The sequence below is a fragment of the Schistocerca piceifrons genome, chromosome 6 (assembly GCF_021461385.2).
Source record: "Schistocerca piceifrons isolate TAMUIC-IGC-003096 chromosome 6, iqSchPice1.1, whole genome shotgun sequence".
NCBI lineage: Eukaryota > Metazoa > Arthropoda > Insecta > Orthoptera > Acrididae > Schistocerca > Schistocerca piceifrons.
Window position 1 is genome coordinate 146,965,888 of NC_060143.1, and position 24,927 is coordinate 146,990,814.

General features: G+C 40.5%; 1 protein-coding gene across 1 annotated transcript in view; it reads left to right on the forward strand.

Annotated features, from left to right (window-relative positions):
- Positions 1-24,927, forward strand: part of LOC124802557 (polypeptide N-acetylgalactosaminyltransferase 35A) — a 173,962-nt gene that overhangs the window by 115,586 nt on the left and 33,449 nt on the right. Inside the window, exon 11 of the mRNA XM_047263423.1 lies at positions 19,960-20,097. Within this exon, the coding sequence (XP_047119379.1) occupies positions 19,960-20,097 (138 nt within the window). The remainder of the gene's footprint in view (positions 1-19,959; positions 20,098-24,927) is intronic.

Consider the following 24,927-nt stretch of genomic DNA (forward strand, 5'->3'; position numbering starts at 1 on the left):
GCAGATGACACGCGATGAAGTGTAGTCCATCATCTTGTAACCTCCCCCCTCACTTATCGACCTTAATGACAGTGAAAAATTAAACCGCGTGTACCTAATGGAAATTTGGGAAAAGCAATCGTCACCGAAGTTAATCTATCGGTAAAGAGGGAGGAAAGGGTTACATCTAAATGAAAGGAAAAATGCAAATGAAACTGGTGGAAATTAATTTTGAAAAGGGGTAAAGTTAATAAAGAAAGTAAATGTGCGGCCTTTACGTTAACAATTAACTAGCGGTAATTAGATATTTGAGATTTGGGGGAAATCACGGTCGCCAGTCCTAAGGACAATTACTATAGTAACTGAAAAAGAAAGGTTATTACACATATAATTAACACTAGAAGCGTGGCAACTGAAGGTTGACACGTGTAGTGTGAAAACTGAAAGTTTGTCAGAAGTAATAAATTTCGCTACACTCTGACTTAATTTAGCAAAAGAATTAATAAAACCGGAAAATCGAAAGTTAATTTAGTGACTGAAGTTAATAGTGAGCTTTCTTTCTGAAGCACATCGAAATCCAGTAAAATGCGGTTAGTCTTGGACTACCTCAACAATCATTTCAAAACCAACTTGACTCTACGCAATTTAGAAACAAGAGATTTTACTTTGAACTTGAATTAAATGATTCTGAACTATTAACAATAGTAAAATTTAGTACGTACCAAGCTGAGCTGAAGTCACAGGTAAGCTAAAATATGCTAACAAAACTCGCACTCTAAATTAGTGCTCGTGTAACCTAAATATTGTAGCCAGCTACCGAACTTTGAAATTAAAGCAGTGAAATCTAATCATATTATTTTAATGCTGGCGTTTGAATTTCAACGACACTCGGGTTCATTTCGGAAAAGGAAGGGACCCTGCTTGGCAATGCAATTGGGACAATGAGCAACAAAGGTTCATGCTAAGTTGCTGTAATTTTGCGAGGCAAATGGAACAATTTGAAAAGCTGAGGTCTGCCATACAGTTCTGAAACTTTACGTGCTTTTAGTCTTCCTTGTTGGTTGATTGAAGGTTTGAAGCCGTCGATCGAGGAGGTGGCGACAGTCACTCATTGTCGGCCGTCGCTGTTGCAGAAGCTGGATGTTGGCGCGCCTTCTTCTCGACACGGTCACCAGGCGAAACGGGCTCTTGATGTGCGCCAGCTAATGCTTCCCGTCCGCGACACCATGTCAGAAACTATCATCGCGAGTCGAGCGCAATTACTTGCTGCCAAACCCCGAAAGCGCGGCAACTCGCGGGAGCGTCACACGACACCTCCTCCACTCGCTACTCCCGCCAGACTCTCACTACTCAGCCCGCGCTCCACGCGGCAGAGTTAACACTACCAAAGATCCTACACACTTTGATTCTTCACACGACCTATCGATGTAATCGTTCGATAGCAGTTTTCCCTAGGCAAGACCCAGCGTAAAAATACAAATAATATTTACGAAACAAACTAATTATACATCGACATGAGTGCATAAATATATATATTCAAACAGTAAAACAATTACAATATATAAAGAGACAGAAATGTCATATCTTGAGGTAACAAAACAAGGAAAGAAAATAATAGCACAATAGATGGAAATAGGAGGATATGCATTTCCGGCGTTACAATCTCTTGCTGGTGGTGAAACACCAGCAGTCTCTAAGCATTCACAAGCTCAATTCAACGCACAGAACTATAACCCTAAACCATTCACCTCCCTGGCCACACCATGGGAGGAACGTCAGGTTAAGGATGGCAGCAGATGGTGAATCTTTCATGACGATGAAGCCTCAGTTTTTTGTTGAGCATTTAGAGGACAAGTTTGGGGAGGTGAAGGGCTTGTCCAAAATGAAATCTGGGTCAGTCTTGATCAAAATAGCATCCTCTGCCCAGTCACGGGTGTTAATTGCTTGTGACAAGCTGGGGGATGTTTCTGTAATCTACACGCCCCATAAGGGCTTAAATATGGTCCAGGGTATCATATTTCACAGCGACCTTCTTTTCCAGTCTGACAATGAGCTGTGTGCCAATTTAGAGAGGCGAGGTGTACATTTCGTCCTGAGTGTCCGCCGGGGTCCGGGGGATAATCAGGTTGCCACCAGTGCCTTCATCTTGGCCTTCGAGGGTGATGCATTGCCCGAGAAGGTCAAGGTGATGTCAACTGGTGTGTTGTAAAACCCTATATGCCTCCCCCGATGTAGTGCTTTAAGTGCTGGAAGTTCAGCCATATGTCTTCCCACTGTACTTCCAGCATCACATGTCAAGATTGTGGACACCCATCACATCCCAATACTCCATGTGCCCCGCCTCCCATCTGTGTCAACTGCAGAGAGCACCATTTGCCTTGCTCGCCAGACTGTAGGATTCTCCAGAAAGAAAGGAAAATCATGGAGTACAAGACCCTGGACCGACTGACCTACACTGAGGCTAAGAGAAAATTTGAACACCTGCATCCTGTACATATGACATCGTCTTACACCACTGCTACAACAGTTCTGACACCGCCAGCTCTGCCAACCCCAGTCACCTCTCAGAGCCGGAAGACTACACCTGGCCCCTTGATCATAGGGGGCATTTCCCTCCCCGTTTCTCCTGCACTACCTACTTCGGGAGCAACCCCCCCCCCCCCCCCCCCCCAATCATCGGGGACGTCCGTCCCCCCTTCTAATCTGGAGAAGCATAAGTCTTCTTTGGCTTCTCTCGCTAGGCTGGAGTTCTTCTGTTGAAGATTAGACAGGCAGAACTGCTCGCCAGTTACATTACACACATTCATAGCTCTACTGAACATCCTAATTACATTCTTCTTTTCCCAACCACGACAGTTCACCTCCCGCATAGGCAGCCCAGGTCAGGGCTAACGATTGTGGTTCACATGCAATTGCATCTGTATGAACTGGAGTCCTTCCCTTCACCACCTCTCCTCGAGGTCCATTCACGTATGCCTCCATGGTGCAGCTGTAGGCCAAAGCTTTGCCTGGACCTTTCACATGGCCCTAAGGACTCCGTTAACCCTGTGGCTCTCCGCTGTCACTTCCTCTCGATTCTTGAAGTGTTCCGGGGCTCTGAAGTGGTTTACACCGACGGCTCGATAGATGATGGTCATGTTGGATTCGCCTTTGTCCACAGAGGCCATATTGAACAGCATTCCTTGCCCAGTGGTTGCAGTGTATTCACTGCAGAGATGGTGGCCCTATCTCGTGTACTTCCGTATATCCGTTCATGCCCCAAGGAATCATTTCTTCTGTGTACTGACTCCTACACCGCAGGGTTTTTTGGCTTTGGGAGACGGAATGGCATAACAGTATGCACAACTAACTGCCTGTCATTAAGGAAGACGATGAATGTGTGTAAGTCTTCCATGCTGGCCTCTCGCAGGGAATCAGTTGTCCTCTGCCAGCTCCACATTGGCCACACTTGGCCGACCCACTGTTACCTCTTGTGCCGTGAAGAGCCACCTCAGCGTCGGTGCGGCACCTGGTTGACAGTGGCCCATATTCTGGTGCACTGTCCTACTTTGACTGCCCAGCGACGAATTCTTGGGTTACTGGACTCGTTGCCGCTCATTTTATCTGACAACGCCTCATTGGCTGATTTAGTTTTACATTTTATTCGTGAGGGTGTTTTTTATCATTTGATCTAAGTTTTAGCGCATGTCCTTTGTCCCTCTGTGTCCTCCACCCTACTGCTTTTAGGGTGGAGGTTTTAATGTGTTGCCGAGTGGCTGGCTTTTCCTTTTTATTCTTGTAGTCAGCCAGCCACTGTAATCAGCTTTCTTGTTTTACTCTCTTCTGTTTCTAGCGTCTCTCTGTTGTTTTCTTGTCCTCTTTTGCTCCATTTAGTGTTGGTTGCCTTTTCTTCATTCTTGTGGTTTTTCCTTTCTTTCCATTTTGTGTTACATGTCTTGTCTGTTTTACTCTCACACTTGTGGCATTGTTTTATTAGGAACAAGGGACCAATGACCTCATAATTTGGTCTCTTCCCCCTCTTTTAAACCAACCAATCATATCACCCCAGCTGCACATGCCCCACACCATTACAGAGCATCCTCCAGCTTGAACAGTCCCTCGCTGACTTGCAGGGTCCAGGGATTCATGAGGTTGTCTCCCTACCTGTACACGTCTGTCTGCTTGATACAATGTGAAATGAGACTCGTCCAACCGGGCAACGTGTTTCCAGTCATCACCAGTCCAATGTCAGTGTTGATGGGCCTAGACCAGGCGTAAAGCTTTGTGTCATGCACAGGGTGTATATGACCCGGGAGATCCGGGAAAAACCCGGGAATTTTTTAGAATTCCAGGAATTTTTCATTGTTTTAGTTTTCAGTTTAATTTTTGTAACTGTGACTGGTAAGAACTAATACTCTAAGAAAGAATGTTACTGTATCTCATTACTGCAGAAAAAAAAAAAAAAAAAAAAAAAAAAAAAAAAAAAAAAAAAAAAAAAAACACAACAACAACAACTTAAGCTGGAAAGGAAATGCACCATGCACAAGAACAAAACACAGTGCTCATACAAGCGTCTGCCAACAGCAAAATGTGCCAAATGCTTTAGGAAGACTATGCAATGTTTCATAACAACAAATTGTCTCCGATGGGCGTGATGTCACAACTGTTTACATTAGATTCGTTTGAGCAGTTGCAAGTGAGCTTATGCGCATGTGCAGTTGAGTCGCGTATGAGTTGTATCTTCGCCCGCTTCTGGCTACAGAAATGTGGCAGTTAGCTATATAAGTAATAGCAGCAAGCAGCCAGCAGCCAGATGCTATCCGGAAAAATTTTACTGGTCGCCTAAGCTGCCAGATCCACGTATGCGCAACAGGCCTGGAACTAGGGGGCGGGGAGAAACCGGGATATCTGCAGTTACAGTGGGAGGGGGGCGGGGCACCAAATTCATATTATTGAAGAAAAAAGACCTTGTTTCACAAAGCGCCTAGCATCCAGCGCACGTTGGTCTGTTCAGATTAATGCACATCTTTCTTCTCTTATATTGTAGCCAGCACGGCAGCTGTTCAGTTAGAGGGTTAGCTGCCCTCTGTAATAAAAAAAACTGAGTTAATGGATCAAGGGCGAACTGAAATGGGTGTCTTGCGACGTCTGTCAAATTCTAAGTTGATTTCTGAATGAATCGTAAGTTGATTTTTGAATGCATGCATAGTGTATTATGTCGCACAAAACAGCAAGTTATTAGCTAATAGGCAGTAAAGACTACAAATTTTCTGAAGAGTTCTTGTTCTGCCGGTTACAAATAATCCCATCCCGTATTAACTGCGAGATTTTTTAAAGAGGGGCAGGATGTCAAACCGGCCGACTGGGAGCAGGAGATGCACCACAGGACATTTTAATTTCCACTGGCCTGAATATGGTTTGATGGCACCCATTACAAAATATTACACGTTTGAATTCCTAAGAGCGAAGTACAGAGACATGTGATGGAAGAATGCTGTGTGAAGAGGCGTGGCACTGCACTTCGGCACACAGACTAAATAACATGTCTTATGTTCCCTCTAACATGTCTTATGTACCAGACTCTTCAGAAAAAAGTCGATTTTTTAAATTTTTGGCGTCGTGCCTCAAACGCTCGAGGGAGGGGGAGAGCCACTATCTAATATTGTCGCGGTTCGGAAATATCGTAGATCCGGACCTGATGCACAGAGCAGTCTGAGCTGTAGTGGGGAGGTGGTAGTCTCCACGTGACCCCTATTTACGTTAAGTGGTTTTGCTGTTTCCTCTTCGTTTATTGCTCTCATGCCAAATGAAAACAAAACGGATTTCTGGGGCTGGGAGCTATCAAGTGAATTAAAATACATTCACATAATTACACGAGGCTAAAATATGTTATTAGTTTCAGATTTCATTTTTGTCCGCCTTTCTGACAGTCAAGCGGTAATCGCTTTGCAGAACAATGAAGTTATTTTTACGGTTTGTTAAAGAAATTTGACTTTTATTAATCTTTTCTGCTGAGACAGTCAATTTATTTGAAACAAAGTGTTTAAATCCACACTATTGGCTAATTTCAACTGTTCGCTGCATTTCAAGTTCACATTTTCATCTTCTAGCACGTATGGGATTATGCCATAATAAACAACCAAACATGAGATAATATGCTACTGGTACTCGAAGAAAATTTACATCTGAATCTGGACATACGAATGTGCACTTTAAGCCGAATTATGCATTTTAGTATGTTTCACAAAATTCCCATGCTCTTGGAGTATCCTCTAATGTCTTGTTTCTTTTATGATCTTTTAATGTTTTACACGTACGAATATACAGACTTCATGCGTCATCGTGGCTGCCCAAGCACGGCGATGCCTGTTATCTGGCGCAACTGCTGAAACGAATCAATTTCTAACAGGTTGCGGGAAAATATTCCGATTGGTTGTTTGAAATGCATTACATTCAAGTAAAGTAAATTTCCGTTTACACAATATGAACTCTGTGCGCGAATGTCCGATGAATTTCTTAAATCACAGAGCGTTCGACTCTCATTCAAAAATCAAATCTTTGAGGATGACCATTTAGAATATTGTCGAGCCCAGAAGATCAGACATTTATGTCGTTGTTAAAAATTTTACTGGCAAATCTGTGTGATGTATCTTAAAGTGTAACACGCACAAAAAAATCAACATTATGTGTGAAAGCTTAGCTTCACTTGCAGCTTATTAATCTTGGAGACCAATATTATATGTGAAAGCTTTTCTTTTCTTGTAGCAACACTATGCATATTAATTTAAACCATTACTTTTCCTATTTGTGTGTTCGTGCTGCTTAACAATGATGTTGCTGTTGACTGTGACTACATCACGGGTCCTATGCTATGAATATCCGCTGTCATCGGCTGCCGAGATCGCTTGGCATGAGCTATGACTGGCTTACAAAAGTGCATCGTAATCTCGATTTCAATCCTTCAGAAAGTAACATGCGGTGTTTGGTGGAATTCGAATTTATACTACCGTAATACGAAAATATACAGTGTACATGTTGCTGCACATCAGACATCTTTCCGAAACGTGTTTGTTCCCTGAGTTTCGTTTTCTAAAGTGCCGGGAAATTCTACACCGGTGTATAAAACCACAACCATTGAAAGGATTGATAAGTTTTACAGTTTCGAGGAAAAATATACTGTTACGTAACAAGGAAAAATTGTATTTTCATCCGGGAGAAAGTGTATTTTTCACAGGGAAATCCAGGAAAAATCCGGGAATTTTTTTTTCTCGGCCACGTATACACCCTGCATGCAGTCATCAAGAGTACAAGAGTGGGCCCTTGGCTCCGAAAGCCCATATCGACAGTGTTTCATTGAATTGTTTACATGCTGACACTTGTTGATGGCCCAGCATTGAAATCGGCAGCAATTTGTGGAAGGGTTGCACTTCTGTCATGCTGAACAATTCTTCGGTCATCGTTGGTTCCATTCTTGCAGGATCTTTTTTCAGCTGCAGCGATGTCAGAGATTGATGTTTTACCGTATTCCTGATATTCATGATACACTCATGAAATGGTCATCTGGGAAAATTCCCACTTCATCACTACCTCGGAGATGCTATGTCCCATTGCTCGTGCGCTGACTGTAACGCCACGTTCAAACTCACTTAAATCTTGATAACCTTTCATTGTAGCAGCAGTAATCGATCTAACAACTGTGCCAGACAATTGTCATATTTAGGTGTTGCCAACTGCAGTGCTGTATTCTGCCTGTTTACGTACGTCCGTATTTCAATACGCATGCCTATACCAGTTTCTTTGGCGCTTTAATGTACTTAAACAGGAAATGGATAGTTTAAAGTTAGGTATCGTGGGAATTAGTGAAGTTTGGTGGCAGGAGAAACAAGACTTCTAGTCAGGTGAATACAGGGTTATAAATACAAAATCGAATAGGCGTAATGCAGGAGTAAGTTCAATAATGAATAAAAAGTAGGAGCACAGGTAAGCTACCATGAACAGCATAGTGAATGCATTGTTGTATCCAAGATAGACACAAAGCCCACACCTGCCACAGTAGTACAAGTTTAGATGCCAACTAGCTCCGCTGATGACAAAGAGATTGTAGAAATGTATGATGAGGTAAAAGAAATTATTCAGATAGTGAGGGAAGACAGAAATTTAATAGTCATGGGGGACTGGAATTCGATAGTAGGAAAAAGAAGGGAAGGAAAAGTAGTAAGTGAATATGGAATGGGGGTAAGGAATGAAAGAGGAAGGTGTCTGCTAGAATTTTGCACAGAGCATAAGTTAATCATAGGTAACACTTGGTTTAAGAATCATGACAGAAAGTTGTATGCGTGGAAGAGGCCTGGAGACACTGGAAGGTTTCAGATAGATTATATAAAGGGAAGACAGATATTTAGAAACCAGGTTTTATACTGTAAGAGATATCCAGGGGCAGCTGTGGACTCTGACCACAATTTATTGCTAATGAACTGTAGATTAAAACCTAAGAAACCACAAAAACGTGGCATTATAAGCAGATGGGATGTGGATAAACTGAAAGAACCAGATGTTGTAGAGAGTTTCAGAGAGAGCATTAGGGAACAATTGACAAGAACAGAAAAAAGAAATACATTAGAAGAAGAATGGGTAGCTTTGAGAGATGAAACAGTGAAGGCTGCAGAGGGTGAATTAGGTAAAAAGATGAGGGCTAGTAGAAATTGTTGGGTAACAGAAGAGATATTGAATTTAATTGATGAAAGGAGAAAATATAAAAATGCAGTAAATGAAGCAGGCACAAAGGAATACAAACGTCTCAAAAATAAGATCAACAGAAGGGCAAAATGGCTAAGCAGGGATGGCGAGAGAACAAATGTAAGGCTGTAGAGGCATATATCACTAGGGGTAATGTTGATACAGCCTACAGGAAGATTAAAGAGACCTTTAGAGAAAAGAGAACTACCTTTATGAATATCAAGAGCTCAAGTGGAAAACCAGTTCTAAGCAAAGCAGGAAAAGCAGAAAGGTGGAAGGAGTATATAGAGGGTCTATACCAGGGCGATGTACTTGACAGTAATATTATGGAAATGGAAGAGGATGTAGATGAAGATGAAATGGGAGATACGATACTGCATGAAGAATTTGACAGAGCACGGAAAGATCGTCAAAAGAAGGCCCTGGGAGTAGACAACATTCCATTAGAACTACTGATAGCCTTGGGAGAGTCAACCGTGACAAAACTGTACCATCTGGTGAGCAAGATGTATGAGACAGGCGAAATACCCTCAGTCTTCGGGAAGAATACAATTATTCCAATCCCAAAGAAAGCAGGTGTTGACAGGTGTGAAAATTTCAGTTTAATAAGTCACGGCTGCAAAATACTGACACGAATGGAAAAACTGGTAGAAGCCGACCTCGGAGAAGATCAGTTTAGATTCCGTAGAAGTGTTTGAACACGCAAGGTAGTACTGACCTACGACTGAGAAGGTAGATTAAGGAAGAGCAAACCTACTTTTCTAGCATTTGCAGACGTAGAGAAAGCTTTTGACAGTGTTGACTGGAATACTCTCTTTCAAATTCTGAAGGTGGCAAGGGTCAAATACAGAGAACAAAAGGCTATTTACAATTTGTACAGAAACCAGATGGCAGTTATAAGAGTCGAGCTCCATGAAAGGGAAGCAGTAGTTGGGAAGGGAGTGAGACAGGGTTGTAGCCTATCCCCGATGTTATTCAATTTGTATATTGAGCAAACATTGAAGGAAACAAAAGAAAAATTCAGAGTAGGAATTAAAATCCATGGAGAAGAAATAAAAACTTTGAGGTTTTCCGATGACATTGTAATTCTGTCAGAGACAGCAAAGGACCTGGGAGAGCAGTTGAACCGATTGGACAGTGCCTTGAAAGGAGAATATAAGATTAACATCAACAAAAACAAAACAAGGATAATGGAATGTCATCACATTAAATCAGGTGATGCTGAGGAAATTAGATTAGGAAATGAGACACTTAAAGTAGTAGATGAGTTTTGCTGTTTGGGGAGCAAAATAACCGATGATGGTCAAAGCAGAGAGGATATAAAATGTAGACTGGCTGTGGCAAGGAAAGCATTTCTGAAGAAGACATCGAGCATAAGTGTCAGGAAGTTTTTTCTGAAAGTATTTGTATGCCGTTTAGCCATACATGGAAGTGAAACATGGATAATAAACAGTGTAGGCAAGGAAAGAATAGAAGCTTTAGAAATGTGGTGCTACAGAAGAATGCTAAAGATTAGATGGGTAGATCGCGTAACTAATGAGGAGGTAGTGAACAGAATTGGGGAGAAGAGGAATTTGTGGCACAACTCGACTAGAAGTAGGGATCTGTTGGTGGGACATGTTCTGAGGCATCAAGGGATCACCAATTTAGTACTGCAGGGAAGCTTGGAGGGTAAAAATTGCAGAGGGAGACCAAGGTATGAGTACACCAAGCAGATTCAGAAGGCTGCAGGTTGCAGTAGTTACTCAGAGATGAAGAACCTTGCACAGGATAGGGTAGCATGGAGAGCTGCGTCAAACCAGTCTCTGGACTGAAGACCATAACAACAACAATGGTAAGGACTTTGCATCTCAGAAACAAATTAAGGCATGAGTCTCCATGTTTCTCTCTACAGTTAATTATGAAAGATCTTTTTTCTGCAGAGTTAATAATGTGTTTTCTAGTTCAAATTTGATTGGAACAATGCATAATATCCATATTTTAATATTGTTAATGGCAAATGTGCTTTTAGCTCGGTTACGGGCCACAGATTCTATATGCATCCTTAGATTACCCTGGCTTAATATATTTCCCAAAAAATAATTCCAGTTTTATTTTTTAAATCTCCATTCTCCATAAATAATTTCCCATCAAACCTAATTTGTTTCTTAATAATAAAATGGATAGGATAGTTTGCTACTCACCACTTAGAAGAAGCATTGAATCACAGACAAACACAATGGAAAAGAATCATAAAAATATATCAGCTTTCAAAGTCCTTCTGCAAAAGAAGTACAACTCTCACTCATTCACTCAACAACAACTCGTGTGCACGTGACCACTGTCTACACACGCTAAGTCCCAACTGCAACTTCGTCTGATGTCTGTAGCAGTGAAGCTGGAGTGGGTAGTGGGGATAAAGAGGCAGCATGAGTTATGGAGTGGGAGGGATAGCAGGGTAGGGTTGGGGGAAGGTGCTAGTGCTGCATAGAGCAGTGTACAGGGACGCAAGAGGGACGGGATAGGGGTGCAAGGTGGTGTGTTGGGAGGCTGTGCATGGGAAGGGTGGTGTGAAGGGTGAGGAAAGGACTTATAGGTGTGTTGGCAAAATAGAAGGCATGTGCGTACTGAAGTGGAAGATGGGATGGGGGTGGAGGACAGAAGCTAGCAAAGGTTGAAACCATAGGGGTTATGGGAACGAAGTTCTTGTTGAAGGGGGAGTTCCCACCTGGACAATTCAGAAAGTATAATGTTGGTGAGAAGAGTAAAGTGCATCATATTGGGTGGCATGTTCAGCTGGACAGGTGCCTTGGCCACAGTTTTGCGGTGGCCATTCATGTGCACAGACAGCTTTAGCTGTCATGCCCACATGGAATGCAGCACAGTGGTTGCAGCCAAGTTTTAGAGTTCACATGGCTGCTTTCACAGGTGGCTCTGCCTTTGATGGGGTAGGAGATACCAGTGACAGGACGGGAGTGGGTGGTAGTGGGCTAGGTCTATCACAGGGATGTGAACCATCAGCAAGGGGTTTGGGAGCAGGTGTGGAGTATGGTCAGACAAGGATATTGTGTAGGTCGGGCATGCAGTGGAATACCACTGTGGTAGGAGTGGGGAGGATATACCTTATTTCAAGATAGTTGAAACCCTTGTAAGGAATGTGATTCAGTTGCAACAGTCCTGCGTGGTACTGAGTAATGAGAGGAGTGATTATTTGTCACTATACTGTAAGTATGTGGGGGTTGGTACATGACTGGTGAGACAAAGCATGGGAGATCTGTTTCTGGGCAGGGTTGGAAAGATAATTTTGGTCTGTGAAGGCCTCAGTGAGACTTTTGGTGTATTTGGAGAGGGACTGCTCATCGCTACATATGCAGTGACAGCAGGCAGCTAGGTTGTAGTGAAGAAATTTCTTAGTGTGAAATGGATGGCAGCTGTGAAGCAGGAGTAACATTGGTGGTTGGTAGGTTTGATGTGGACGGAGGTGCTGATGCAGCCATCTTTGAGGTGGATATCATGGAAGGTGGATTGTTGGGTTGAGGAGGATCTGATAAAGTGAACAGGAAAGGAGGTGTTCAGGTCATGAAGCAATGTGGGTAGGGTGTCCTCACCCTCAGTCTAGATCATCAAGATGACATCACTGAATCTGAACCATGTGAGGGAGTTTGGAATTCTTGGTGGTTAAGGAGGATTGCACTAAATGGGCCATGAGTAGATTAGCATAGGATGTTGCCATGCTGTTGCCCATTTCTATACCATGGATGTGTTTGCAGGTGACACCTTCAAAGGAGAAGTAAGTATAGGAGAGGACATAGTTGGTCATGGTGACCAGGAAGAAGGTTGTAGCTTTGCGATGAGTTGACATTAGGAAAGGTTATGTTCAGTAGCAGCAAGGCTACGTGTATCACGGAGTAGTAGAGGGAGGTGGCATTGACAGCCAGGTGCTATGTGGTAAAGGAACAGGAACTGTGGAGGGTCAGTGGAGGAAATGGTTGGTGCCTTTTACACAGTTTTAACCTATCTTCTGTTACATTCCACAGTAAACACTGGTGACTCCAATAATCAGTACAGTTGTCCACATCTTTTCTCCAACTCAAATTGCTGATAGTATACACTTAACAACAGTAGCATGTTAAAAACCAGGTTCTTGCTTTTGGTGTCTCATTTTGTAAGCTACTTCCCTCAGTAATGCCTGATTTAATTCAACTACATTCCATTGTCCTTCTTTTACTTTTGTTGATGTTTATCTTTTTATCTTCATCAATACACTATCCATTCTGTTCAGCTCATCTCCCAAGCCCTTTGCCATCTCTGACAAAATTGCAATCTCTTCAGCAAACTTCTAAGCCTTCAGTTCGTCTTCCTGGACTTTAATTCCCTTTGTAAATTTCTCCTTGGTTTCCTCTAGTGCTGTGATCAGTGAACAGATTGGATAACATGGGGGATGGGCTACAACCCAAACTTACTCCATTCTCAACCGCTGCTTCTTTGCAAGTCGTTCAACTCTTATAATTACAGTCTGGTTTCTGTACAAGTTGTAGCTAACCTTTCACTCTCTGTATTTTGTTGCTGCTACCTTCAGAATTTCAGAGAACTTATTCCAGGCAACATGGTCAAATCCTTCTCCATAGTTATAAATGCTATAAATGTATGTTTGCCTTTCTTCAACCTATCTTCAAGGATAAAGTTGTATGGCCAGTATTGCCTTGCATGTCCTTGCTTTTCCCCAGGGCTCAAACTGATCTTCCTCAAGGTCATATTATGCCAATTTTTCCATTCTTTTGTTAAAAAATAAATAAATAAAAAATAAATGATTAAAATGTCCATATTTTCCAATTAGTATTTTTAATTATGACTTATTAAACTGATGATTTGGCAGTATTCACACGTGTCAACATCTGCCTTCCTTGGAGCTTGAATTATTACATTCTTCTTGTTGTCTAAGGGTATTTAGTCTCTCTCATATGTCTTGCGCACCAGGTGGAATAATTCTGTCATTGCTGGGTCTCCTAAGTCATTGTGTGAGAATGCTGTCTAATCCATAGCCGCCTTGTTTTAACTCAGGTCTTTCAGTCCCATGTCAAATTCTTCTTCCAGTATTGTATTATCCGGCTCTACTTTCTCTTCCCTGTTTATAATTTTGTCTTCAGTTTTCTTTCCTTTGTATAGCTCTTTATACGGTACATCCCTCCACCTTTTAGCATTCATTTCTCGCCTCCATATTGGCTTGCCGTCTGAGCTATTAATATTCCTTTTTCCAAAGATCTCTTTAACTTTCTTTTTAGTGGCATCTATCTTTCACAGTCTTGCATACTTATATGGCTTTGCTTTTTTCCTCTAGCCGTTCCTGCTTTGCAGTTTTGCACCTTCTGTCAGTCTCATTCTTAAGACATCTTTATGTACTTATGCATGCTTCATATGCTGCATTTTTATATTTTGTTGTTTCGTAAATTAAATTCGGTATCTCATGTGCTATCCAAGGATTTCTCCTAGGCCCTGTCTGTTTACCTACTTGGTTCTCTGCTGCCTTCATTGTTTCATCTTTCAAAGCTATCCGCTTGTCTCCTAATGTATTCCTTTCCTATGTATCATCCCATCATTGTCTAAATCTTTGAGACTCTCAGCAACCTCTTGTTTCTTTCGGTTTATCCAGTTCATATTTCCTTAATTTCCTAGCATTTTGCAATTGCTTCAGCCTTAATTTGCAGTCCATAATTAATAACTTATGGTCAGAGTCAACATCTGGCCCTGGAAATGTTTTTCAGTTTAAAATCTGGTTTCAAAATGTCTGTCTTGTGATTACATAATGTCAGAGACCTTCCAGTGACTCCAGGTCACTTTCATATATAGAACCTTCTTTCATGGTCCTTAAACTAAGTCTTAGCGATGTGCAAAATTCTAATTTCTTCTGTGTTATTAGACCTACTCCTGCATTATTAGGTTTCCATATTATTTTTAACCAGATTGAGAATATTTTTGAAATAACACTCAAAATTCAGGACAGTTGGGTTAAAAGTCACGACATAATAGAGTCACTGTCAATACAAGCTTAATAACACTTGATTTCCATGTAATCTAAGGGCTCAGCTTACTGACAATGGAAGTAGAGAAGTCGATTAAGGACATAAAGAGGAGGAAACCTACAGGAGACAGTGGCATACCAATGAGTTTGTTGAAAGAAATCGGAAATGTAGATTTGAAAGTATTGATGCTACTCATCAACACAACCTATAAACTGGAGAATGGCCTAAAGACTTCCTCGGCGTCACAGTGGTTGCTCTTGAGAAGAAACAAGAAGCCAAGAAATGTAGTGATTACAGAACAACCAGTCTGATCTCTCACATGGTGAAGATCATCACAAGTATACTCAGCAGTCACCTGGAACATAAAATTTAAGAAGTAATGAGATAGGACCAATTTGTATTTAGGAAAGGAAAAGGAACCACAGACACCATCGGCACAGTGAGGATTTTCTTGGAGAGATTTTTGGCTTTAACTAAGAAGTTTGTGCATGTTTCATAGACTGGTGGAAGGCTTTCAGTAGAGTCAACTGGACAGCATCGATGAACATCCTCAAGGTGACTGGAATCAATTGAAGAGACTAGAGACTAAATCTCAGCTTTTAACTAGGACGAAGAGTAAAAGTGTGGCTGAACTACGGAGAAAGAAGTAGTGTGTGGACAGAACGACGACTCATCAACATCATCAAATATGCAGATAACTTGATGGTGCTTGCCAAAAATCAAAGGCATGGTGCTTGCCAAAAATCAAAGGCAACTCCAACAAAGGATGAACCGGTTGGTGGGAACTGGAAGGAAATAAGGGATGGAAATCAACATCGAGAAATGTTTGAGGTTAATTGTCAACAATCGAGAACTGGAGAATGTGATACAGTTCAAGTACTTGGGAAGCTTGCTGACAAAAGATGCCATAACCAGAGCCACATTCAACAAGAAGTGCACTCTGCTGACCAGCAAGGTGAGCTTGGTATTAAGGAAGAAACTGGTAAAGTGTTACATCTGGAACATTGCACTGTGCAGAGCAGAGCTGTGGATCATGAAGAAAATAGAGCAAAAATACCTGGAAAGATTTGAAATGTGGTGCTGGAGAAGAATAGAAAAGATCAAGTGGACAGATCAAGTGACAGATGACGATGTGCTGAGAAGAGTAGGAGACAAAAAAATCTATTTTGGATATAATTCTTCAAAGGAAGGCCAACTGGACACATACTTAGGCACGAGGGGCTCATACACGATGTCATCAAAGGGAAGATATAAAGAACTACAGGAAGAGGAAGAAGAAGAATTCTACATCTAGATGACATGAAAGAGGGAATGAGATACAAAAGACTGAAGGAATACACTGAAGAAGGGGAACATTGGTGTCATAAATTCTCTGTGCAAAGACAAGACCTGCCACTAGGCGCAATACTGCATAATAATAATCTACGATACTACTGATTGGTGGTTAATAACAGTATTACATATACAATTTGGATATAAATATGAACACAAATTTCACACATTTTGCACATAAGATGATGGCACAAATCCTGATACTTGAGTATCACTTTTTAGTGGCGTGTATTTGCTCTTGAAGTTAATTTTCATTAAATGTCAAATTGTAGATCCATACAAGAGAGGCTAATAAATGTGGTTTCATCATTGTGAGAGTATCTACTGTTTCTAACTTGATATTTTTTTCTCAGTCTATCTACAAAGCTTTAATTGCTGACAACACTCTTTTGAAACATGCTTTACAACGTGAAACAGATAGTGAAAATTCAAACAAGCTTCTGACGTGTTTTAAACATACTCACCCATTATGAAAATGAGTAAAAATTTCCTGCAATCTTTCACGGGACATAAAATTTGATTTCAAATTCCAGTCCACCTGTTTTCCTACACAGTACTACTCATCAAACAGTTCTCTGTCACTTATAGTGAAGTTCATGACACCAGATTTTAGTAAATTACACAACTCTTCTACATTAATTCATCTGATGGTTGTATTTAGGGCAGTCTTTTCCATTGGCTGAAGAGGTTCCAGAAATAGTTCATATCATTCACGAAAATATCCAGTGCAGGCAACATAGAAAGCTGCGGTTATAATTGAAGTGATCAAGTGTCACTTTCCAACTTGTATAACAACTGTTTTACTGCAGATGTCAAAAATCCTTTGGATTTTCTGGCTTCTGACTTGCTGAGCAACATCTACAACTTCAATTATAATTACATTTTCTTTTTTAATGCTCAGAATACTGTTGGAGAAAATACTTAACTGCATTGAAAGGAACTAAAGGGTTTTGAAGGCGAGCAGATTTTCGAAAAATTCTTCACAATAATAGGACATATGTCAAGAGATGATAAAGTAGGATTTTAGTGCCTGGAAATATTGTAGATATCGCCAATTATGTGCTGAAGAAGCTGTCGGCATCAGTTTGAACAGCATTGTCCACAATATGAGTAGGGTATCTACACTTATTAAATAATTTTCACTCTTTTCTTGTAACTTGAAATAAAGATTGTTTTTATCTTTAATTAATTCTCTCTATGAATAGTATTTATGTTGTTAGTTGAAATTGCTACAACCTTTTTCTTAAAATCAGATTTTCCCAACATCTCTAAAACACACAAAATCAAACATTCTGCACTTTCAACACCAAAGTTCACCAACTCCAGCATTCTCTCTATAATGCCTTTATCCATTTCATAAAATGTAGCCACTCAGCCACTAAAGGAAGTGGCTCAAAGTCTGTATGGCTTTGAGAACCTATAATCACTTAAATAAATTGTGCTTATTTCAGTTCGTTCATTATTTGTTCTACAGAAAATAGCACAGTCACATTCTTGATAATTGATTTGGTTTTCTTCTGGGAGCATGAGAACTTCTTGTTGGACCATCATTTAATTATGATAGTCCTGCAATCCATAGACATGAAACACAGGTTGTGTGACTGTGTGGTATGCAAATGTGGCTTCTTGTGTCAAAAGTTGCTTATCCATGTCTGAAACTACCTTCACTGATTAGTAGTTATTAGTTTTTGATCTTGTAGAGTTTACTTGAAGCACAGCTTTGTATTGTTTGAACTTCATATGAGTTACTATGTCAGTGCATGTTCCATGTTCAATGCTAAATTTTGCATCACCAAGTGAACTCTCGGCATTTTCACAATGTCATTTAATAAACTGGGATTCTTAGATTGTCTTACTCCCTTGTTTGCACATGTGTTTCACAATTATTACTGAAGGAATTATTAACATAAAGTTTATCAGAGTCACTGCTGCAAGTACTAGAAATCCTATGAAATTGTTTTCAAGATTGCGGCACTGTCAAGTTTCTGAAAGAATCAATGTATTATATTGATCTTGACAACCAATAAACTTTACTTTTATTTGTGTGAACAAAGCATAACACTAACATTCCATAATGTTACGTGAACAAAGCATAACACATGATTAGTTCAGGAGGGGGTGCGGGGGGGGGGGGGGGAGGGGGTGCGGGAAATTGTGCTTCATAAGATGAAAATCTGGAATATTTTGCTAACCACAAAGAGGGTTTGGGGACACTGAGACATTTTGTGAAAATTGGGACTGTCCCAGAGAAATCAGGACAAATGAGAACCCTTTGCATTATCCCTATTTCATTTTGTGCAGCAATATAGCGCAATTATTTACTGCTTGCACGTTCAACAGTTTGACCATGGTAAATTTTTACTGGTAACACTGTCGCGTTTCTTGATGGGACAATCCTCTTGTCAGTTTTCTATGTAGATAAATTAATGCATTGCAGCAACTGTTTGTTCTGTAGCAGTTGTCAAACTGTGTAATTTTTTGTCTGGTACTGTATTTGTGGTATTTCTGTTTATTGGAAGTAATATGTAATATGAATCACAAATAGTCTTGAAAGCTAAATATACTGTGAAGTGAATTAAGAATTCCAAGTTTATTTAAGAAATTTCTGAAAGATGCATGACTATTTACTTTTTACACAATTGTAGACATAATCATCGAGAAGTAATATTAAGTGGGGGCATAAGTAGGTAGCATTTTTGTTTTGCACGTTGGTATTTCTGTTGCTGTGGGTCTGTTTATTAATTGTAATTTTTTATTTGTAGTTCACTGTTGCTCTCAGAGTTTACATATTGTCATTTGGAGATAGCGAGTGGAGCTGTGGATGCTAAAAATGGAATGCCAAGTGGAGAAATTGGAATAATTCCCACGTATTCTTCTGTGTGAGTTCAGTAGAGAGGCAGCAGTAGAGGCAGCCAGAAACATTTATGCCAAGTATGGGGATAATGGCCTTGGATAGAGCACAGCAAGAAAATAGTTTCCTGTTTTTAACGAGGATCATTATGACATTAGTGACTCCACATTCAGGAAGACATTTGGGCTTTGATGAAGATCATTTAAACACAATGATACACATAGTGTACTCAAGAACTGGCATTAAGTGATAAACTGTGATCATTCCACCATCATGTGACATTTGCATGCTATGGGAAAGGTTCAAAAATCAGGTGCATGGGTACTGTGTGCTCTAAACCAAAATCACAAAAGTCAGAGGGTGGCCATATGTGCATCTCTGCTTGCTTATTATCAATTGACTCGTGAACAGCACTGACCGTTCGTAACCTGTATCGTTACTGGTGCAGGAAATGGTGTCTTCATGCTAACCCAAGGAAAAGAAAGGAATGTCTGAGCCCAACAAAGTAGCAACTCCCCATACAAAGACCTACACACATCCACAAAAGATAATGTTATGCATCTGGTGGAGCAGCAGCAGTGTGGTGTATTACAAATTGCTTCCCTGAGGTGTAACCGTCACTGCTGGCATTTATTGTCAACAAATGAGAAGTTTTGCAGATGCAGTCAAAGAGCAGCAACCAGGAAGACTGTATGAGTTGGGAAGTCATTCCACAACCACCTTATTTGCCTGATCATGCACCCTCAGTTTTTCATCTTTTCTGCTCTGTATTAAACAACCATCAAGAAACTTCCTTTCTGGATGAAAATGCACCCCAGACATGACTTAATGAGTTCTTTGCTTCAAAACCATGCAATTTCGACAGTCACAGAATCGAGAAATTACCCCGGCATTGGCAGTCTGTTGTAAATAGTGAAGAAGAATATATTACTGATGACTAGTGTCTCTGTTATATGTATCTGTTGTATTTATTAAACTTGTGGAAAAACACTGTGAACTTCTGTAACAACCTAATAACATGGCAGTGCTTGAGGCACATATTGCCCAGCTTTGCCTAAAAGCTTAATCAAACTGTTTTTGCAGATGTGGTATGAAACAGACCGTCAAGAGCTGGTCCTTGCGCAGTTACTGTGTCTCACTGCAAAAGAATCCGTACCTCCCAGGTTAGGGAAGTGCCATGAGATGGGCGGGGATCAAGAATGGCGCCATGTGCTTGGCAATGTGAGTACTGTACTATGCTCTTTCTGAATTCACTGTATGTTAGTCTTTATAAGGATACAGACTGAAATTACTTATTACAGGAGCTCCATGGATAAAAGGAAGTAAGTCATCATTTTAAAAAAAAAACCTAATTCACTTATCCGAATTAAAATACAAGGAAATCATCTCTGTTGTTCACCTTTTTAACATTCAAAAATATTATTGTGAGTTTGAATAATCATTGTAAATTTAATGTATATCAGTCTTTCTAAACTCCTTAAATGACAATATGATGATACAGACGGCACTCAACCACGTAACTGTTATTATTGTTAAATCCAGCACATGTTAAATAAAGAAGAGAGAGAAATAAAGAGAGAGTATTTCTAATCTCCTAATTGTTTTTGTAAAGTTTGACAACTGGAGAAGTTTGAAAACTCTTTTCTGAAACATTATCATGATCAGTTCATGTCAACATTGACTGCTCTTGAACACAACTCAGGATGTTAGAACAGTTATCAGTTTCACGATTCATTTTAATATACACTTGTGGCCATCAAAGTTATAACAGCATGAAAGCAGCATGCAACAAACTTCAAACTGACATTAAGTGTACTACATTCCCAGATGATTAGCTTTTCAGTGCAACTACACAATGTAAGTAGGAGTAATGCCATCTGTATTCTGTAAGTAAGGAGAGGCTTCTACACAGCAGGTTTCTCATTCCAAAATCACATTTGAATGGTGATTTATTATGAGAACATTATTATGCCCCATGTTAGAGACATGCTTAATGAGCAAAGCATGAAGCCTTTGATGACTACCATAGCAGAATATTGTCCAATGATCTTTCACAAAATCCAAAGGAATTCTGGCTGTTAGAGCACACAAGTTAGTGTCCAGTCCCTAGCAAATGAGACAGGAACTGAAGTTGAAGGTAGCAAAGCAAAACCTGAAATGCTTTACTCTGTTTTCAAATGTTCCTTTACAAAGGAAAACCCAGGAGAACTGCCCCAATTTAATCCTTGCACCACTACTGAAAAAATGAGCAAAATAAATGTTAGTGTCAGAGGTGTTGCGAAACAACTGAAATCGTTAAAATTGAACAAGGCTCTGGGTCCGATGGATGCCCTATCAGATTCCATACTGAATTTGTGGCTGAGTCAGTCCCTCTTCCAACTAAATCTATTGTAGATCCCTCAAACAAAAAACCGTGCCCAGTTCTCTGAAAAAAGCACAGCTGACACTCATCTACAACAAGAGTAGCAGAAGCGATTCACAAAACCACCATCCAATATCCTTGACATGAATTTATTGTAGAATCATAGAACATTCTGAGCTTAACCACAGTGACGTGTCTCAAACAGAATGACCTCCATACCAACCAGTATTGATTCCAAAAACATCAGTCATGTGGAACCAAACCTGCACTTTTCTCACATGCTTTGGGTCAAGGCAGTCAAGTTGATGCAATATTTCTTTATTTCCAAAAAGCATTGGACTTGGTACCATACCTGCACTTATTGTAAGAAGCACAACAAATGGGGTATCAAGTGAAATTTGTGATTGGGTTGAGGGTTTTCTGATGGGGAGGATGTAGCATGTTATCTTGGATGGAGAGTCATCATCAGACGTAGAAGTAACTTCACCTATGCCTCAGGGAAGTGTGTCGGGGACTCTTCCTGTTCATGTTGTACACTGATCAGCCAGAACATTATGACCACTTACCTAATAGTCGGTATGTCCACCTTTGGCGTGGATAACAGCAACAATGCTGTGTGACATGGAAGCATTGAGGCCATGGTAGGTCACTGGAGTATGTTGGCACCACATCTGCACATGCAAGTCACCTAATTCCCACAAATTCCAGGGATGGGGGATGAGGTTTGACACCACGTTCAATCACATCCCAGATGTGTTCGATCAGGTTCAGATCTGGTGAGTTAGGGACCAGCACATCCATTGGAACTTGCCACTGATTCCCTTGAACCACTCCATCACACTTCTGGCCTTGTGCCAAGGTGCTGAACTACAGGTGCTTAAAAATACATTACTTCATTTGATACATTTGCTTGAACCTCTATCAGTTCTCAAGGCACCAACATTTTGTCTTAATAAACATAGCAGGCTATTCCAGTCCTGCCAAATAGTGTACAATCATTGTATGTTAATTGGACACTGTGAACTTTACTCAAAGTGTCTCTAATAACGTCCAGATACTTAGCCAAAAATCCTGGCCTTGACGGTTTATTCTGCAAGCGACTTGAAATGTTCCTTTCACCTCATTCTCAGAGCTTCCATGGTGTCACATGAAGTCCCACTCAGGACCACAGCCAGAATCCACTCACTGTTAGTGACAAGTGGCACAAGGGGCAGATTGCAAGACATGTTGCACCAGGGATAAACTGGGAAACTTTTATCTGCAGACCCAGATTAATCTCCTTCACTGCTACACAATTAAATCAGTCAGCTTTAGTTTCACTTTCAAGACAGCATTAAATTATCATTATTCCTGTACCTTTGATAAATGCCACATAGCTATCTGGCTGCTTTCAGAAACTTCTTGGATCCAACCACAAAATTGGAAAACGAATACTCCAGTCACTACATCATTCTCAGCTGATACTAGTAACTACTACCAATAATCTCAAACATAAATAAAACAGGGTAACAGCTGAAAGTAAAAAAGGAAAGAGACACACAGAAATGTTACATTTCAAGTTTCCTCAGAAAGAAATGGTATTTATTGTCTTGCATTAGACCTTGTCAAGTCACCTCATTCATTAAACACCAGCTTCTGAAAGTTGATGGCTCCATGTTGTGCCTCTTGTACATCTACATCTAGATGATTAATGTGCGTTACCAAATTAGGAGTATGGCAGAAGGTTCACCAAACCACCTTCAGCTATTTCTCTCTGCTGTTCCACTCTTGAACAGCACGTGGGAAAAATGAACACTTAAATCTTTCTGTGCAAGCTCTGATTTCTCTTATTTTATTGATGATGATTCCTCCATATGTAGGTGGGTGCCAACAAAATATTTTCACACTATGAGGACAAAGTTGGTGATTGAAATTTCACAAGAAGATCCTGCTGCAACAAAAATCGCCTTTGCTTCAATGATTGCCACGCCATTTCACATATATCCATGGCACTCTCTCCTCAGTTTCATGATAATACAAAATGAGCTGCTTGTCTTTGAAATTTCCCAGTGTCCTCCATCAATTTTATGTGATGCAGGTCCCAAACTGCACAGCAATCTCTAGAAGAGAGTGAACGAGCATAGTGTAAGCAGTCTCCTTAATAGGAAGAGCATTCTGTCAACAAATCACAGTCTTTGGTTTGCTTTCCCCTCAACATTATCTTTGTGACATTCCAATTTAAGTTATTCATACTTGTAGTCCCTAAGTATTTAGTTGAATTTACAGCCTTTAGATTTGTGTGTTGTATGCTGTAACTGAAATTTAGCAGACTCCTTTTAGTAATTCATTATTTAGAGTCGATATCTAATTTTTGCACTGTACAGACGTCTAGTCTATATTGTTTTGCAATTTCTCTTTATCATCTGATGACTTTATAAGACGGTAAATGACAGCATCATCTGCAAACAATCTAAGAGGACTGCTCAGATTGTCTCCTGAATCGTTTATGTAGATCAGGAACAGCAGAGGGCCTGTAACACATTCTTGGGGAACACCAGATATTACTTCCATTTTACTTGATGACTTTCCCAGACCTTTCTGACAGGAAACTGCGAACCCAGTCGTTCAACTGAGACGATACTCCGTAAGCACGCAGTTTGAACAGAAATCGCTTATGAGGAATGGTGTAAGAAGTCTTCTGGAAATCTAAAAATATGGAATCAATTTGACATTCCCTGTCAATAGCACTCATTACTGAATGAGAATAAAGAGTTAGTTGAGTTTCACAACAATGATATTTTCTGAATCTGTGTTGGTTGTTTGTTAGCAAATCATTCTCTTTGATTTAACCCACACAGAGTAGGTGAAGACTCACTAAAACCACAACACTCACCTAAAAAATGGTAGATTAAGCAGAATTTCAAGGCTATGCGTGAGAATGCACTTGCAAACTTTTTCAAAGCTTTCCAGTTTGACAGAACAATTTGATTGATTATTGCCGATCATTTGCTTCCAACTTGACACACTCTACAATCTTCAGTCATTAGATCCACTCCACAGGCCCTACAGTTCACCTCTGACCATTATGAGGGCTGGTGAACAACATTTTAGATTTCCTGAGCTCCATGACATTGTTGCAACATGTTGTTGTTGTTGTTGTTGTTGTCTTCAGTCCTGAGACTGGTTTGATGCAGCTCTCCGTGCTACTCTATCCTGTGCAAGTTTCTTCATCTCCCAGTACTTACTGCAACCTACATCCTTATGAATCTGCTTAGTGTATTCATCTCTTGGTCTCCCTCTACGATTTTTACCCTCCACGCTGCCCTCCAATGCTAAATTTGTGATCCCTTGATGCCTCAGAACATGTCCTACCAACCGGTCCCTTCTTCTCGTCAAGTTGTGCCACAAACTCCTCTTCTCCCCAATTCTGTTCAATACCTCCTCATTACTAACGTGATCTGCCCATCTAATCTTCAGCATTCTTCTGTAGCACCACATTTCGAAAGCTTCTATTCTCTCCATGTCCAAACTATTTATCGTCCATGTTTCACTTCCATACATGGCTACACTCCATACAAATACTTCCAGAAACGACTTCCTGACACTTAAATCTATACTCGATGTTAACAATTTCCTCTTCTTCAGAATTGCCATTGCCAGTCTACATTTTATATCCTCTTTACTTCGACCATCATCAGTTATTTTGCTCC